Here is a 17456-nt window from a genome sequence, read left to right as displayed (position 1 = left end):
CTGGGGACGCAGCTAGGGCTGGAGCCGTCGATCTCCCAAGTAGCGAAGAGGTTCATAGGCACGGGCCGCCCCAGGGCCCCCGTACCGCCAGGGAAGCTGAGGCGGCTCCGTTCTGCCGCCGCCGCCATGGCTGTCGGCCTGGCGCGCGCCCACCGGGCTGCCGCTGCCGCCGCCCGCACCGCCGCCCCGCCCCGCGGGGGGTGCCGAGTCACGTGTGGCGGGCGGGGATACGGGCGGGGCTGTGGGCGGGGCTAAATCACGGCGGACGTCTCGAGGGCGCGGCGTGAGGAGGGCGTGGCTAGTGGGCGTGGCTTATCCCATGGGCGTGATCACGGGCGTGGTTCTGTGTGGGCGTGGCTGAGAGAGGGGCGTGTCTGCGAGGGGGCGTGGCTCGGCGCGGGGGGCGTGGCCAGGCGGAGGCCGCAGCTGCCGCGCGTCGCCTGACGTCGCGTCGGTGTTGCCGCCCGGGGCTGTTTCCTGTGTCGCGGCCGGAAGTGTCCGTGGCGTAGCGGCTGCTTCCGGGCGGCTCCGTGGCAGCGGCAGGCGGCGGGCGCGGGGCCGGGCGCCGGACGGGCCGCAGCGATGGTGCTGCTCACTATGATCGCCCGTGTGGCCGATGGCCTCCCCCTGGCCGCCTCTATGCAGGAGGACGAGCAGGTAAGGCCGCGGATGGGAGGCAGAGCGCGGGGGGGGGGGGGTCTGGCCCGGTGTGTGGGTGAAGAGAGCGCGGGGAGCGGCCCAGACAGACTCTGGCAGCCCCTTCGCACAAGCCGGGCGGCTCCTCGCGATCATTTTCCTCCTGCTGGTTGCGGGTGGCAGGTAGAAAGCCGCTTCAGCGCTCTGGGTGCAGCTCGTCCTCGGGCTGAGCCCGATGTTTCCCTCGGAGCCCCTCTGCCTGCGGGCGTGGGGGAGTTCTCCGGTAGCAGCCGCTCCCAACAGCCCGTCCTCCCTTCTCAGTCAGGCCGGGATCTGCAGCAGTACCAGAGTCAAGCGAAGCAGCTCTTCCGCAAGCTGAACGAGCAGTCCCCCACCAGATGTACTCTGGAAGCAGGAGCCATGGCTTTCCAGTGAGTATTTGTGTATGCAATGAGGGAACAGACTTTTGCTGCCATGGGAATAAGTGAAGGTGCTTCTGGGCCAGGGTTAGCATTTGGGAAAAGCTGGGCTACCTGAGGAAGGGAGAGGTTTTCACCCCTCTTACCTGCTAGCTGAGGTGTAATCACCAATCAAAGGGGAGGGTGCGTGAGTTGTTATTTCTTGGCGCTGCTGTCATGTATTTAACAGCCAGGTTCTGGTCCCTTTAAGCTTTTTCTGTTTGCTTGCACTCTGTAAGATACCTTCAGTGCATCTTTTGTACCTATTGTGTCTTGTCTTTTTTTAAAACAAGAGGTGTCTTTGGCAAAAACAGTCTGGCAGTACAACTGTGAGATCCTTTTGCACAAGATTTTCCCTCGTGTGTCCATGAGATTGTACCTTTTCATGCATCATCTTCATGTGTAGAAGCACATGGAGCATTTCTGACTTCTTTATTCATATTATTATTTCCTTAATACCTGGTAAACGCTTTTCTCTCATCTTGGTAGATTCTTATTGCTGGCAAATGTACTGGGTGTGTTTATTAATTTCCTAAACTGTTTAGAAACTCTGAACTGAAAAGCATTGTTGGGTTTCTCCATTAGCACACTAACAAAGGAACCTGAATGTAAAGTAATGAAAACTTACAGAGAATGCAGGTCAGACATCATTACTCTCTAATCAAAAGCAAGGGAACTGAACAGGCAAGTAAACAGAGGGAGGACTGATGGCCAGTGAAAGATGGGGGAGCAAGCTTATGTTTGAGAAAGGAAATGCTTCTTAACATGGCCTGTAATTAACTAACAGAATAGTGCTTGGGAATTTAAGCAAGCCCTAGATCTTGTCAAGAATCAGGGTTATGCTACTGGCAGAAATAAAGTCTTTTTTTTCTCTTGGCTTCTGGTTGCCCTTGATAAGGGAGTTACCGTGGTCAGAGGAGGGACCTGGTTAAAATAGTGTAGAGGCAGAGATTAAAAATCTCTATCCCCTCTCAAGTTTGGGGATTGTCAGTGGAGGTAACTGCAAGTGCTGCTGTTCCCTGTTTGGGTGAGGGAGCACTGGAAGGGACTGCCCAGATGGGTTGTGGAGTCTCCTTCTCTGGAGATGTTCCAAACCCACCTGGATGAGTTCCTTTGTGACCTACTCTAGGTGACCCTGCTCTGGCAGGGGAGTTGGACTGGATGAGCTTTTGAGGTCCCTTCCAACCCTTAAGGTTCTGTGACTGAAAATCTCTGTCTCCTCTCAGGTTTGGTGGTTGTTGTCAGAGTTAACTGCAACTGCTGCTCTGCCATGTGTTCTTCCTGGAAGTTGAAACTTTCTAGAATTTAAAATCTCTCTTTTTCAATGTTTCTCTGGTACTACACAGGAGTAGCTCTGACTGGCTGTGAAACCCTGGGAACGAATCTGTGTAGATCCTGGTAAATCCCTTCTTGTGTCACTTCCATGACGCAAGCAAAGCGATGCCTGGGAGGGCTGTGACCCTTGAGTGCCCAGGACAGTGAGGCCTCTGAGTGGTGGCTGTAATGTCACTATTCTGACAAGGTGGGAGGACTTGGGCAAGCTCTTGTTTTGACAGCTATCTCAAAGAACCAGCCAGCTTACCTGATTGGCAGATGAGCAGGCACAGGAGTGTCTCTACTCCTGTCCTGAATTAGTGCCTAGACAGGTTCCCTGGGAGCTGACAGCTGCCTACTGCAAAGCACTCAACTTCTGCTCCTTTTAAGGTGGGGTGTTAAGACAGGACCTATGTAAAAAGAATTCTTTCAGCTCAGAACACTTCCCACGAGAATAGTACAGGAAGGGGAGGAAACAGGGGAGTACAACAATGCTGACTGATGGTCATGCTGTTGGTTAACGCAATACATCTTTGTTTTAGCTCTGTGCCAAACCAGAGCTCTGGCTGCTGAGGGCAGCACAAACCAGGAAAGAGCATTTTGTGGGGGAAGAGTTATAAATGTGGCTAAAGGAGGTTGCTGAACTTGCTGAGGTGACGTTGAACATTTTTAGCTTGATCAATACAGAGAGGAGCCTAGTTCTGCAGAAATGTGGAGCTTAAATTCTGACTGCTGAGGTGATACTGCTGGGACCACCTCGCGGGACGGGATCCATGGACCACGCGTCAGACCAATATGATCAATGCAGAAGCCGTTTATTTTAGCATTCAATCACATGATATGTGTTAGTATTTTCTAAATACATGATGTATTCTGTTATGATTAGATAGCTCAGTCTATCATGCTCTGATCACACACTTAATAGCAGAATATGATTTGTTAAATTTAACTATGTTAGTATCTTGATAGTAGCAGTTTCTACATTCTTTTGCCTAATTCTTTATCTAATTTCTATTCTAAGCTTACACAGTTTCTTTCCCAGCTGCCTTCATATCTATATTCTAATAAGCAACTCATCCTTGACTATTCTTCAGGCCCATTGTTCACTGTCTGATATAGCTGAAGTCTGAGGCCTGTATCTGAGGCCTGCGTGGCTTATGGTCTCATATAACCAAAGTCTGGGTGGGCCACATGTCCATTTTCCTTCAGGTACATTGCTACATGATACCTGTCAAATGTGATGTGTAGGCTTTAGCTCCAAAAGCTGTGTCACCCCCTCGGCTGCAGCACTCACTGCACACGGCTGTGCAGGTGTAGAAACACCAGCTGCTGTGCAGTCAGGCAGTAGCTGACCTTTGGCTGATGAGTGGCTGAAGTGGCTCATACCTGTCATGTTGAAACCAACCCTTGGCCTTTGCCACTGTTAACAAGATAAAGCTTTTCTCTCTCAAAATGATCCAAGGTAACTGTAAGAAACCTGCTGGCTACACTCAGCGTGCAAAAATCCAGAGCATACAGGAGTTCACTGTGGCAAAGGGTAGCATCTGCCCGTTGTCTGTGTGTGCTGTGCAGGACCTCTGCTCTCATCTTGAACTGAGATGGACAAAGTTGTCTGAATCCAGAACAAGATGAGGTGTGCTTGCTGTCTGTGGTGCTGACAGATCACATTTAAATCCAGCACATCACATCAGGAGAAAATACAGCTGAAGAGCTCCAGGCAGGACCAGCTGGTCTGAGGAGTGCTAACAGAGCTGTACCAATGTCTGTTCCTCAGACATCTGGAGAGTGCTGCTCTGGCTCTTAGGGAATACTGCAAGAATTCATATGTGACACAAGTTTTGCTGATTTTGAAAGTTTGTTTCAAGTCAGCTGTTGATGATAGTGGATAAATCAAGCTCTGGGTGATGATTTGTTGCAGCTCCCAAGCTGTCGAGCAGGTCTCCAAAGGCAAGGGAAGAACAGAGGTGTGATGTGCTGTAGAGTTATTCTTATACACTGATGCAGTCCAAGCTTAGGGACGTAAAAATGAATAAAAGCATAGGCTTACAGGGACACACTTCTGGAATCTATTATAGTAACTAAAGTTTCTTTTGCTTGGGGTGGATCAGTTTTTATTTGGAGGCTGATGGGATTCACACACAGGCCATATAGAAGCAAGAGAAATAGCTACTCCTGAGCCCAGAAACAAGTTGAGGATGGTTGATTTGGCGCACTTGAACCTGTTGGAGTGAGGGGCAAATTGTTTTGTAAGCCTGGTGAAGCTATTAACAAAAATTTAAGCTACTTATTTAACTACAATGCCCTTGTGACTGGGTCAATTCTTTAATACACTGTTAATCTTTATGCTAACTAGGTTATTGCATCATGACAATGTGCAGAAAGTCAAAAGAAGGTAATACAAAAGTAACATTTAAATGGGTTGTAAAATGTCTCCTTCTCTGGAGACACTTAAAATCCGCCTGGATGGGTTCCTATGTTTTCTACTCTAGGTAGTCCTTCTCTGACAGGGGTATTAGGCTCAATAATCTCTTAAGGTCTCTTGAGATGTGATCTGATTCTGTTATAATGTAGACATTCAAAAGTGTATGCAGGACCACATGCCATCTCCACTCGAGATTGGTGGAAATATTGTTACCTTTATTTTTCTATTGGTTAAATGAGGAGGAAAACGTAGTCGGGAATGTGCAGCAGCAGAGAGTTGTAGCAAAGTCTAAATAACCTAAGTAATCTCAAGATTGGTCCTATCTTATCCCCTGTTTCAGTAGGCTTTGCAGCTGAATTGTAAGGAAAGGCTTCAGTGCTGATGGAGGCACTGGTGCTCAGACTGAGCCAAGGTCAGCACTGAGCCTCAAATAACGGGTTAGATGCAACGGGGATGAGGCGGTGGGAGGAGGCAATGAAGAGGACTTCTCTGTGCTGCAGAGCAAACCAAACAGTGTTGCACAGCAAGAGCAGCTCCTGTTCCAATGGACGTTTTGGAGCTATTGATGTCACAGCTGAAGAGCTGGTAGCAGGGTCAACCCTCCCCATGGCAAACCTGTAGGGGAGGGCACCAGAACACATCTAGCATCAATATTCTTTCCCATTTGCCTTTGAGGTCAGGCATGTGCATAGCAGCACATGACCGACAGGCTAGGGGGAGGGAGGGAGGGATGGGATACCCAGCTCTCCAAAACAGAAAGCAGAAGCTGTCAATCACTGTGTGGCTTTTTGGTATGCTGAGATCACGCTATTGTGCATGTCCTAATCTCAGGGCAGAGCTTCCTGTTGGTGGGCCTCAGGTACTTGGAGGTGCTGTGCTTGGCCACCTTCCCCTCTGCTGGCAAACTTCTTGTGCTCCATTCCTGACTGCAGGAGGGTGAGAGGATACTCTCCCTTTTTTACTCTAAAATCATAGCTCTTGGTTGGTGGTCTTTTGTTAAACTCGTGGTACTCACAGGCCAACTTTTGTTGCAGTGAAGTCAAAGTTCATGGCTGTTGGGATGTGTATAGGGGCAGGCTACAGGAAAATTTATTTTAAGTAAAGAAAAAAGTAAGCCATTAGTTTGTAGAAAGGTTTATACCTGATCTAGATGTGGTAAACTGGAAGTCCCTGTACCCAGTTCTCCTTGCCTCATAGGAGTAAAGGCATACAGGTAGGTGTTTGATAGGATAGATTGAAAACTGATTGATTAATGCTCTGTCTGCTGTTCTTCTAGCTACATCATTGAGAAAGGAGTGTGTTACCTGGTCCTGTGTGAAGCTGCATTCCCCAAGAAACTGGCCTTTGCATATCTAGAAGACTTGCATTCAGAGTTTGATGAGCAGCATGGGAAGAAGGTGCCCACGGTCTCCAGGCCTTATTCCTTCATTGAATTTGGTGAGGCCCCCCGCTTTGTGGCTAGTTAGGAAACTTCTTGCTTTTGAGGGAGCAGCAGCCAGAGGATCCTCTTCAGCTTGGCCTATAGAATGGACAGTTCAGCCTCTTCTTGGCACTACAGGAAGATGTGTTGTAAGCAGGAGAATTGAGAAGTGGTAAATGTCCTTTGATTCAGATTTCCTGCTTTAAGTCTCTTGGCTTCGTTCCAGTGTGTATTTGCACACAGCCTGCTGGCTGTCTCAGCAGTGTGCCCACGCCTTCAGCAGCCAGGCTGTTCCAGCTCAGGTGAAATTCTCTCTGACAGCTTTGTCTCCTTCCAGATACCTACATACAGAAAACCAAGAAGCTCTACATTGATAGCCGGGCCAGGAGGAACCTAGGCTCCATCAACACAGAGCTGCAGGATGTGCAGAGGATTATGGTGGCCAACATCGAGGAAGTCTTACAGCGAGGAGAGGCACTTTCAGGTACAGGGAATAGCTGATGCTGGGCATATGGTTCCTTGTGCCCTCGGTGCGAGGGAAAGACTGCTAAGCCCCCAACCTCCTGAGAAAAGCAATGGACTCGGTGGGTGTTTCAGTTGGATCAGTTGCATCCTGAAGCACCTGACAGGTCCTATCGCTTCTTTTGGGCGAGAGCAGCATCTCAGCAGCTAAGGTGGCTCTCGTCCCAGGAGGACAAGCACTAGAGCACTGCAGATAGGCATAGGCTGTGCTGCTGTGTGGAACCACTGCACTTGGGGAACATCCGGTTGGTTTAATCTGTTAACTTCTCTCCCCTTTCCCTTTAACAGCTCTTGATTCCAAGGCCAACAACTTGTCCAGTTTGTCCAAGAAGTACCGTCAGGACGCGAAATACCTGAACATGCGTTCCACTTACGCCAAGCTCGCGGCTGTAGCTGTGTTTTTTATTATGCTGATTGTCTATGTGAGGTTCTGGTGGCTGTGAGTCTGTTGCAGCCACAGAAGAGGGAAAGCCAGTAGCCTGGCAGGTGTATGTGTGCAGGACACTGTTCACAGGGGATGTGCATTAGAATCCACGCAGGACCATCACCTTTATGGGAGTGTCCTGACATTGTTAGGTGACACTTGACTACTACATCTCTTAGTGAAGCCTAACAATAGGTGTAAAGGCTTGTTGACTACAGGCTTTTCCTCTAAGGCAGTTTGCACTGGGGTGCTGCAGAGTTTGGCCTCCCACAGCTCTGCCCCCCTCCCGGGGACACGCTCTGGTAACAGTCAATCAGTGCGGTTCAGCCTGAGCGTCTTGGACGTCCTCCTGGTGAGTAGCTCTAGTGGGAACTGGACTCTAATGAACATTCCTTGTGTTGGCAATGTTTGCTTTTTCTTAGAATCTGGGTCTGCAGTTATTTTTCTTTTGTTTTTTAAAGACAAGACTCCCCTGTTTGAAGGCAAAGACTGCACTGTACATACAATAGCTTTCACCTCTGTCAGAATAGTTATCGTTGAGTTTTCTGTGTCTGACATCATGGCTTGTTACACTTTAAATCGCTTTAGGAACAAGTGGATGTTAAATTATGCCTTAAAATACATTCTGTCTAGTGCTAGGAGGAGCAGTTAAAGGTTTCTGTATTACTGGTTCCTACCAAATTAAACTACAGGTTTGTTAAGTGTCCACTTTCCCTCTCCCAACAGCTGTATATGATGGTGTTTCCATGTGAACAGGGTGTGGAATGTGGTGCTGTTGGAGCAGGCACAGCACAAACTATGTCAGCATTATGTATTTTTCCTTTCTATCTGCAAATTCACTGTATTACTTAGTTCCTTTTCATAACTGTGCTTTCCTTCCAAAATGTGTCAGAACTGCCAGCATTTCATCTCCAGGATGCTTGTTTTCTTTCTCCCTCTTTCCCTCACCCAAAACAACCTAAAACCCAAAACTCTGAATGTTGTTGTGAAGAAAAGGCAGTGTTTGCTTAAGGAATACTTTAACTTTACATGAAAGATTTTAAAGAATAACTTCAAAACAGTGGAATCTTTTGGAAACGTCACTTTTTTTTCCTATTGTCACCCTCTCCCTACCTCACTTGGGAAGTTGAAACTGTAGGTGAAGAAAAACTCACTATGGGGCAACAGTGTATAGCTGCTTCTTTCTTCTGGACCAGTCTATGTATTTCCAGTGTAATGTGATATTTTTTTTTTCTTTTTAATTAATTTGGTTTTTTGGATCCACCTGCACTGAGAATAACGTTTTACCAGTCAACTTTTCTTTTTATTTTCAACAAAGAGAGAAAAAGAAACCCCACAGCTCAGGCATTCTTCTGCACTCAAGTGGCTGCCACTTGATAGGAAGCACACAGTGTCACAGAAGGAAATTTCAGGACTCCCCAGCACCTTTTACAAGCACATAATCTTGTATGTAAGATCTTGAAAGTATAAGCTGTGACTTGGAAGCATTTCTTGCCACTGGGTAGGAAACAGAGACCTGTTGTCCTGCCTGGGAGCGCTTCCCAGTTCAGCACCCAGTTGGGCTGGTGGGGACACAGTTAGCACTCATCTACAGATAAACCTCGCCAACCTGATCTGCCACTTAGTCTAAAATCATCTGCTTTCTGCATGATGCCTCCAAGTGTTATTTTGTAGGTTGCTTTATCATTATTATTATTATCACTATTTTTAATCCTTTTAAGTGGTGTCCCTAACAGGCGAATGTCCCAGTGATGTAGGTCTGTGTTGTGTAGGTGCTGAAAGGCAAGCAGACACCCACCTTAGCTGGATTGGCATGACTGAGAGGAGTGATGCTCCTGCAGGGAAGGATGGCTCCCTGAGCAGTTGCCTCCAGCAGCCCCCATGTCAGCAGTGAAGTAAATGCTTCTGAAAAAGCCCTTCTGCAGTGTGGAGCTTCCCGTGTCTTGTTTCTGTGGTCTCAGAGATACTTGCTTTCCTTCCTGGGACACCCCGTAGATGCAGCCACCTGGGATAAGGCCTCCTTTTTAGAGGCAGAGCTGGTTGAGAAGTTTGAGCTAAGCCTTTTTGTGTCAGAGGAACTACACTTTGGCTAGTCTCTTTCCCTGCTGGTGTTTATCTCTGCCTGGTGGGTGTGAGCAGGGAGCCCCAGCAGGGACAGAGCCTTGTGGGTGCATTGGCAGATTTTTATGGAGACAGTTGTGTTGCAATGCTGATCATCTGGGGCAGAGGTGGAGCAGAACAAACTGGGAGTGAAGTCTGTGTCCCCTGTTGGTGTGTGTCTGTATTAACAGGGAACAGAGCTGCAAATGCTGCTTGGCTGAAGAGGGAGGCAAGGAAGACTTGTGCAGTGTAGCGCTCCAGAGAGCACTTAATAAGCAACTCCTTGACTGTGTTCAAAATACAGAGCTCCTCTTCCTCCCTTGCACAGGGCAGAGGTGCTGCTGATGTTCTTTCTATGTGAGGTGGGTGTAGCCTGACATGCTTTGCTGGGGGCTGACTGTACCTCCAGAGCAGACAGACCTGAGGTTAGTTGCTTCCACCCCACTGCTTGGGGCAGAAGGGAGAAGCCTTTTCTAGTTTCTCCATGTGTTAACCAACAGCTCTGGGGAGCTGGGCTGGCTGAGCACCCATGGGCTCAGGGACAGGACTCCGTCCTGGTGTGTGACATCAAGGTGAGTGGTGGGTGCAGCCCTGAGGGATATGTGGGTGACCCTGAGGGGTGTGGAGGACTGTAGTGATTGTGTTGCTGCTGGCTGGGAATCCATGAATTGTAGGGGTTGGAAGGGACCCCTAGAGATCATCCAGCCCAACCCCCTGCTAAAGCAGATTCCCCTTGATCAGGGGGCGTCCAGGTGGGTTTGGAAACCTCCAGAGAAGGAGCCTCCACACCCTCTCTGGGCAGCCTGGGCCAGGGTCCCTCATCTCAACACCAAACAAGTTTCTCCATGTGTTCAAGTGGAACTTTTTGTCTTTTGTCCATTACCCCTTGTCCTGTCAGTGAGCACTATGGAAAAAAGTGTCACTGCCATCCTCCTGACACCCACCCTTTAGATACTGATAAGTGTTGATAAGGTGCCCCTCAGTTTTTTCTTCTCCAGGCTGGATAGCCCCAGGTCCTGCAACCTTTCCTCATCAGAGAGATACTCCAGTCCCCTGTTCATCTTGGTCGCCCTGCACTGGACTCTCTCCAGCAGTTTCCTGTCCCTCTTGAGCTGGGGAGCGCAGAACTGGACACAGGACTCCAGATGAGGCCTCAGCACGGCAATGAGAACTCCTTGTCACGGTGCTGGCAGAGGCCCAGAGCCGTCCCTGGAGCCGCTGCCTGCAGATGGCAGTGCCTGCACGGTGCAGAGCCCTTCCCAGAGCTGCAGAGACTTGTCCTCAGGGCACCCCCACCTCGTTGCAATGCCATGGCCTTCCCCAAAGAGCCACAGCCTCACCGGGCCTGGGCTCACATCCCCATGAGTTCTGAGCCAGTGCCACGTGATGCTGTGCCTCCAGGCCTCATTGTCTCCCACAGCCAGGCTGCTGTGTCCCAGCTGGGTGACTGCTTCCCAACAGGGCCTTTGCCCAAGTCACCTCCTAGCCAACACCCATCTCAGTGCTGTATCCAAGCTGCCCCTCTGCCTCCAGAGGCTCTGGAGCAAGGAGGTTTGTCCCATGCCTGGCATGTGTAGTGCAGAAGGGAAGCAGAACCTGGGGGCAGCACAAAATCCTGACACCTCTGCAGCACGTCTCAAGGGGGTTTGGGCAGCACAGCTGGGCTCTCTTTGGGCCACTGCCACTGGGAAACCCTTGGCACAGGGCATGGGAAAAGAGCAGCAGGTTGCAAAAGAAAAGAGGATGATGTGAGGTGCACTGAGAGCTGCTCTGCTCGTCATAGGAGCACACAGGTGACGAGACTCCTCACAGAGCAATAGCTCAGAGAAGCTGATGGGTTTCGTTGCGTTTGCTGCTGCCACTGTTCAGCTCAGGCCTGGGCACCCCCTGGGTGGCCTTGTGTCTATGAGGCCCTGCACGCTGTTGATGGTGCTTACTGGAGGGATGGTGGCCATGCCCACCCTGGCTCACAACAGGGCTACGCTGGATGGCTTCACACTGCTGGGTGTGCCGTGCTGAGTGGCATGGGGTATTTTTCCCAGGGTGTCTGAGAAGTGAAGCAGCAAGAGCAGACAGGCAGAGCTGGTTCCTCAGCACTGCCAAACCTGCCACGGGTGGGGCATGGCAGTGCAGGGAGGCACAGAGTGCTGTGGGATGGTGAGGGCTGGCAGGCTGCTCCAGACACCGTGTCAAACACAAACCAGCTCTCACCTGCAGTCTGTGGCCAGACCATACTCTGCTCACTCACTGCTCCCAGGAGCAGCCGTTCGGGTGCTGCAGGGTTTTGGTTTCTGTATTTACATGGACACCAGCTGTTTTCACCCCCACTTTGAGCCAGCTCCTTGCACTCACAAACCCCTCTTTCAGGCAGGTTTTTAGAAAAACCCATTTTCAGCATCTTTCTTTTTGGGGCCCTGAGGGAGTCTGACCCTGGGTGCTTTCCAGCAGCTGCTTTGCCGTGGTTGAATGAATATCCCAGCAGCACAGAGGGCTGTGCCAGCATCTCTGTGGCAGGGCAACACCGTATAACTGCCTGGGAAGCAATGGTCAGGGTGACAGTGCTTAGCCTGTGAGCATCCTGGTCCTTGTCCTCCCTCCCTCAGAAGCCACCGTGGGGCCACAGCAGCTCTGTCTCTCTGGGAGGCTCTTGATCTTTTCAGGGCTGAGGAAGGATGGCCCACAGAGCCAGGCTGAGAGGCTTGGCAGGGAGCCTTCGCTCTCCTCACACTTTGCTCTGCATTACTGCCAAGATGACCTTTCAAACAGGAGGATGTTGGGTTTTTGCTGCCCCAAAAGAAAGGCTTTTCAGCTGTCAGGCTGCTGGGCTCAATGGCTGGGCACGGGCAGCTGACTGCCAGCACCAGCACTCCTGTGCGAGCCTAGGTCAGCTTGATGTCCCATCCCAGCACACTCCCAAACCCTCTCATCCTGGGTGACGCGTCTGGGCTGGTCCTCACCCCTAAGCACTTGGCAAGCCTCAAGGCAGTAAGTGTGGCACTCACCCGAGCCATGGGCAGCCTTCTTGCTCCATCTCTGTTGGTCTCCCAGACCTGAGCCCTTTGTGGGTCCCTGGGGGTCCAGCTACTCCCAAGCCCCTATAGCCTGCACCGGGGAGTGGTGGGGTACAACCTCTCCACAGATGCTCAGCCTGTGCTTCCTGGACAGCCCCCGCCTCAGCTGCCCAGACCAGCTCTGCTTCCCCTGGGGCCTCTGTGCCCTGTCCCCCAGCTGGGGCACTGTTTGGGTCTCCTGTGGACACGAGTGCCCCGGGGTTTGCCTTGCAACGTCTCACCCGGCTGCTCCCAGCTGGCTGCAGTCACATCTGAGCTCCCAAACCCGCCGGAGGGGATAAAGCAGAAGTTGGGGAGTCCCCACTCCCCGTGTCCACCCCCGCAGGGCTGCCAGAATCCCCACCACGGGGCTTTCTCTGAGCTGATTGATGGCTGTGTGCAGGAGTCCAGCGTGATTTTGAATCATGGCTCAGAAAACCCTCTGTGGCTAAGCCTCAGTGCTCTGCAGGGAGATGATAAAACTGTTTCCTCTGTCGTTGCTTCTTTTCTTCTTCTTCTTTCTCCTTTCCTTCCCCTTGCATCTCGCCAGCAGTGCTCCCCAACTGCCCTGGCACGCTCCCCTCCCCTGGCACACTGCCTGCGCTCACTGGAAAATGGGACTCCTGGGCCCTGATGTGGCACAACACCTTCCAGAAAGTGCACCCTCCCCATTAGCAGCTGCTGGGTCTCTGAAAATGGCAGCACACACAGGATTTGCATAGAGGGACAGAACTAAATGTGCTTGGTGGTGTCCTGGTGACCTCAAGTCCTCCACAGGGATCTGTGTGGGTACCCATGGGTCCCTGCAGAGCATGGTGTGCACATGGCTCCCTGGGATCTTTCCTGGAGCTGTATGTCCCCCATGCATAACCATGAGCCCCTTGCAGCTGTGATGACATCTTGCCCCCAGCATCCACTTCAGGAGAGGAGGGAATCATTGAGGCAAGAAGGGACCTGGATGACCTCCATCTCTGCATGAGCTCAGAACAGGCTGCACAGAGCAGCATGAGGCTCCTGACTGGTGCCAGGAGGGATGCAACAGCACAGCCAAGGACTGACACTAGGCTCTGAAGGGGTATGAAGAAGTCCCTGTTCTGCTTTCTTATGCCCCTGTTTGCATAGGGACCACAGGTGACGGAGGCTGTGCCCAACTGGTCAGCCCACAGCGAGGTGCCCAGAAGGGTGGTTTGCATGGGCTGTGTGCACTTGGGAGAAGTCCAGGGTGCTCGCCTGCTGCAAGTCACTGCTGCAGCTCCCCAGCAGCTGCTGATCAAGAGGGAGGACTGTAGACTCCCATCTATGCAGCTGATCCCAAAAAGGGGCAGCCAAAGGCCAGATCTGAGCGGTGCCAAGCAGCTGCCAACCATCCCACCATGCCAGACATCATTCCAGCACCAACTGCTACCTGGAAGGTGACCACAACCCAGGGAGTTTTTGCTCCATCACATGCCTAGAGCCAGGAGCGTTTTGAGAGTTTCATGGCCATCGGGTATATCAGACCAACTTTGGTAAAAGCCACACAGCTCCATCTGCAGCATAAATACCCCAGGGGCTGCTGAGAGGAAGGGCAGTGGTGGGGAAGGCAGAGGGTACAAATTCCCCAGGCGATTAAGCAGGGCTGCAGAGGCAGCTCAGGGCACCCGGTGCATTCCTGTTAGGGCTTGATGTAGGAATGACTTTGCACTTCTCTGTTTCTTTTTAAGCTGAGCCTGGCTGTCAGGTAAGGTAATCAGGGGGTAAGCCAAGTCATGTGGATGTTAAGAGTTAGCAGATGAGCCACAGGACAAGCTATTTGCGGCATAAGCACAAGGCTGCCAGCCCCAAGGATTTTGTTGGAAGCCTCTCTCCCTCCTGTTTTTTCTTAAACCTCTTGGCTGCTGATGCCTTGTGACTGTGAAATACCCTCTGCTTCCGTTTTAATGGGGTTCCAGCTCTCCTGTTCACAAAAGAGAAAGCTGAGATGTAGGACTAAAACATGTCCTAAGGACCACCAGACCAAGGGCAGGTAAAAAGGAGGCAACATTTCTCTGTGTGTGTAAAGCACTGGGATGTAAGGCAGGTGTTTGAGTGTCAGCTGAGCTGAGGTCTGAATGCCTGAACCACCAGCAGTGTCACTGAAAGGTTATTGCAAGAAAACACAATTTATTCTGAAAGAGACAATGCAAAGCTGGTGAAACCAGCAGCGCCTCCGAGATGAGACACAAAGAAGTTCCATGTGTCTCTCTGACAATGTACAGACACTCAAAACAGCACCTCAGCTTAAATACATCTTGCCTTCTACAAGGAGAGCTGGGGAGAGCACCTTCTTTGAGCAAAGGAGTGCAGGCCAGTGGTGGGATGGCTTCAGCCGCTTTCACTGCCGGTCCCACTGTCTGCAGAGATCAGCCACCCAGCACCACTCAAGGAATCCCTGCTGAACGGGGGGGACACAGACCCTGATATGGCTGGTGACAGCCCAGGACCTCCCCCTGCTAGCAAGGGCTGCAGGGCTGGCACAGACGGCTGGCTTTGAAGCAGAGGGGCAGGAAGCCTGGAGAGTGATGGGGTTACAGAGTGGTCTGCACATGCCAAGATCAAAATAAGCGTGTCTGAAACCATTGTGGAGTGAAGCTCCTAACGTGGAGCCACGGAGAGGGCTTGATCTCCCTGCCTTTGTCAGCCAAAGTGCCAGGATTTCCCTGATTGCTGGGGCCGTTTAGCTAGCAATGCTGTGGATGTGTCTGTTCAGCTGTCCTAATCCCTCAGCTGGCATTGCTTCCAGTGCACCCAGCTCTCTGCCAGGCACTGATACCCTGCCTACCACCTTGCCCACCACCCTGCCTACCTCCCCTTACCACCCTGGGCAACCAGGGCTTGGCTCCCACACTCAGGTGAGGTACTCTGCAGGAAATCAGGGCAAGGCACAGTGCAAACCAGATGGAAACAACAGAAAACCTTATCAGAACTCTCCAGTTCCAGCCCTGGCCACTGGTCATCTCTGAGTGGGAAACTGAGGTGAGATGGCATGTGGTTAGTGCTGGAGAGTTACTTCAGGGTGGCCTGTGCAATGAACCATTGCATGTTTGCCTAGTGTGTTGTGAATGGGGCTGTAATAGGGCACATAAAATGAAGCAGTGCTGAAACATATTTTTAACTCTTCTGCAAAGAGCTTCCTGCTTAATGACAGACCCATGGGGATGATGGGGAACTGAGGCCTTTGGCATGGGCACATGGTGGCACATCTATCTCTGTCCCCTTCTCACTCTGCCCTGTGTGTTCCCTCCTGGCACACACACTTCACCTGGCCAGGGCAGCTGTGGAGCAGGTTGCCTTCATGGCAGCTTCTGGGAGCTGCTCCAGCGTGGCCGTGGATGCTGTCCCTGGGCTGAGCTTGTGCTCAGGCCAAGCGAAACAGAGGAGAACTGTCCACTTCAAGATCAGGGATAAGTAATGCCCAGCCCTGAGGGAAGCTGCAAATGGCAGCTTTTGGTGAAATGCCAGAATTCCTCCTGAATTAGCTGCATTCAAGAGGACATCCCCAAGCCTCCAGTCATATTCCTGCCTGTCTTTCCTCCACTCCCAGCTTGGCTTCGTCATTGCTTTAACTCAAGCATTGATTGCCACGACCTATAATTTTACATGTGAAAAGTTTTGGGCATGCTGAGGCTCTGGGCAACACCTTGGCAGGCGAGGGATTGTGAAGAGGAAGGTATGCCAGGAACAGCACCGTGGGACAGCCATCATGACTGTCAGGCACCATCACCTGCAGGTGAGCGGCTGTTGGAGTGGTGATGGGAAACTCTGGCAGCTGTGTGGGACACTGGGGGATTTGTCACCTAGGCTGCAGTGGTGGTAAGGCACTGACCATCCCCACTCCACACTTGGGAGGAGCTCTGGGATCGGGTGAATTACAAGGGGAAAACAGTGAGGTTCATTCATTGCCCCCTCTCTCCCCCAAACCCTGCACAATCCTGCCTTCATGGGCCAGTCTGCCGTGTCAGCACTGCACACAAAGGGCTCTCAGTCCTCAGAGAGCTGGAGCAGGGGCAGATGGATTTTTAACACTTTAAATGATGGCTGAGGACTGGGAGGGATCTTTTTGTTAAATTTAGCTGCTGTTCTCTCAAGATGCCTTCTGTGGGAACCTGGGTCTCCTCCTGGGCTTTTGTAGCATGAGGAATGGTGGGGCTGAGCTGTGTGACTGAACTGCGGGGTGGTGAGCTGCTATGCCAGCTCTTGAGGTTCCCTGTCCCACTGGGATGAGCCCCTGGCGGCCACTGAAGCTTTTGGGTCAGTGCCTACCCTTGAGCAATGCTCCATCACCCCTGCCTGCCAGCTGCCTGCAGCCCACTGACCAAAGGTCAGGTGGCCATGTCCTTGTCCTCGCCCATGGACACACATCACCACTGACAGCACCCTACAGGGGCATGACAGCATGTCCTGCCACCCTCGCCCTCCATCTCTGTTGTCCTCCATCACTCCATCTCCACCACCCTCCATCCCTCATCCCCCACCGCTCTGAGCCTCTATCCCTCCGCTCCTCCACTCCCCCATCCCTTCACCCTTCCATCCCTCACCCCTCCAACCCTCCCATCCCTCATCCTCCCACCCTTCTGTCACTTTAATCATTCCCATCTCTGTACACCTCCATCCCTCTTCCCTCCATCCCTCCATCCTTCATCTATCCATCCCTCCATCCCCCCATCCCTCACCCCTCCATCCCTTAATCTCTCACCCCTCCATCCCTAATCCCTCACCCCTCCGTCCCTCACCCCTCCATCCCCTAATCCCTCACCCCTCCGTCCCTCACCCCTCCATCCCCTAATCCCTCACCCCTCCGTCTCTCACCCCTCCATCCCTCACCCCTCCATCCCTCACCCCTCCGTCCCTCACCCCTCCGTCCCTCACCCCTCCATCTCCCCCGGCCCGTCCCCGTGGCCCGGTCCCGGTGCGGGCGCCCCCTGGCGGCGCGCGGGCGGCGCACAGGGCGTGGCGTGGCGCGGCGCGGCGCGGCGGGCGGAGGAAGCGGGGAGGTGCGTCTCGGCCGTGTCCCTCCGCGCGGGGCGGCCGCTGGCGCCATCGGCGGCCGGGCAGAGATCCTTCCGCGGCGCGCTGTGCCGGTGGCGGCGGG

The 17456-nt window shown here is 52.2% G+C and overlaps 2 protein-coding genes across 9 annotated transcripts in view; one reads left to right on the top strand and one right to left on the bottom strand.

Moving 5' to 3' along the window:
- Positions 1-177, bottom strand: part of LOC104557891 (phosphofurin acidic cluster sorting protein 2) — an 80820-nt gene extending 80643 nt beyond the window's left edge. For 7 of the 8 annotated variants that reach the window (XM_062003441.1, XM_062003448.1, XM_062003447.1 and 4 more), the window contains exon 1: positions 1-177. In XM_062003441.1, coding sequence (XP_061859425.1) covers positions 1-128 — 128 coding nt within the window. In that variant the 5' untranslated portion in view covers positions 129-177. The other variant, XM_062003449.1, reaches the window with a different exon arrangement.
- Positions 178-474: 297 nt separating this feature from the next.
- SEC22B (SEC22 homolog B, vesicle trafficking protein) lies at positions 475-8256 on the top strand. Its single transcript, XM_062004227.1, has 5 exons — positions 475-657; positions 958-1067; positions 6107-6267; positions 6588-6734; positions 7061-8256. Exons 1-5 carry the CDS (start codon positions 583-585, stop codon positions 7213-7215), a joined length of 648 nt encoding a protein of 215 aa, XP_061860211.1. The 5' UTR covers positions 475-582; the 3' UTR covers positions 7216-8256.
- The last annotated feature ends 9200 nt before the right edge of the window (positions 8257-17456 follow it).

Source organism: Colius striatus, chromosome 10 (genome assembly GCF_028858725.1).
Source record: "Colius striatus isolate bColStr4 chromosome 10, bColStr4.1.hap1, whole genome shotgun sequence".
Lineage (NCBI taxonomy): Eukaryota > Metazoa > Chordata > Aves > Coliiformes > Coliidae > Colius > Colius striatus.
The sequence above is the reverse complement of the archived record's forward strand: the minus strand, read 5'-3'. Positions and strand labels throughout refer to the sequence as shown.

Excerpts from the sequence above, each read along its gene's own strand:
- SEC22B (XM_062004227.1), top strand. The coding sequence starts at position 583 with ATGGTGCTGCTCACTATGATCGCCCGTGTGGCCGATGGCCTCCCCCTG. Across the intron at positions 6,268-6,587 it reads TTATTCCTTCATTGAATTTG|ATACCTACATACAGAAAACC; the intron begins GTGAGGCCCCCC and ends GTCTCCTTCCAG. Across the intron at positions 6,735-7,060 it reads GCGAGGAGAGGCACTTTCAG|CTCTTGATTCCAAGGCCAAC; the intron begins GTACAGGGAATA and ends TCCCTTTAACAG.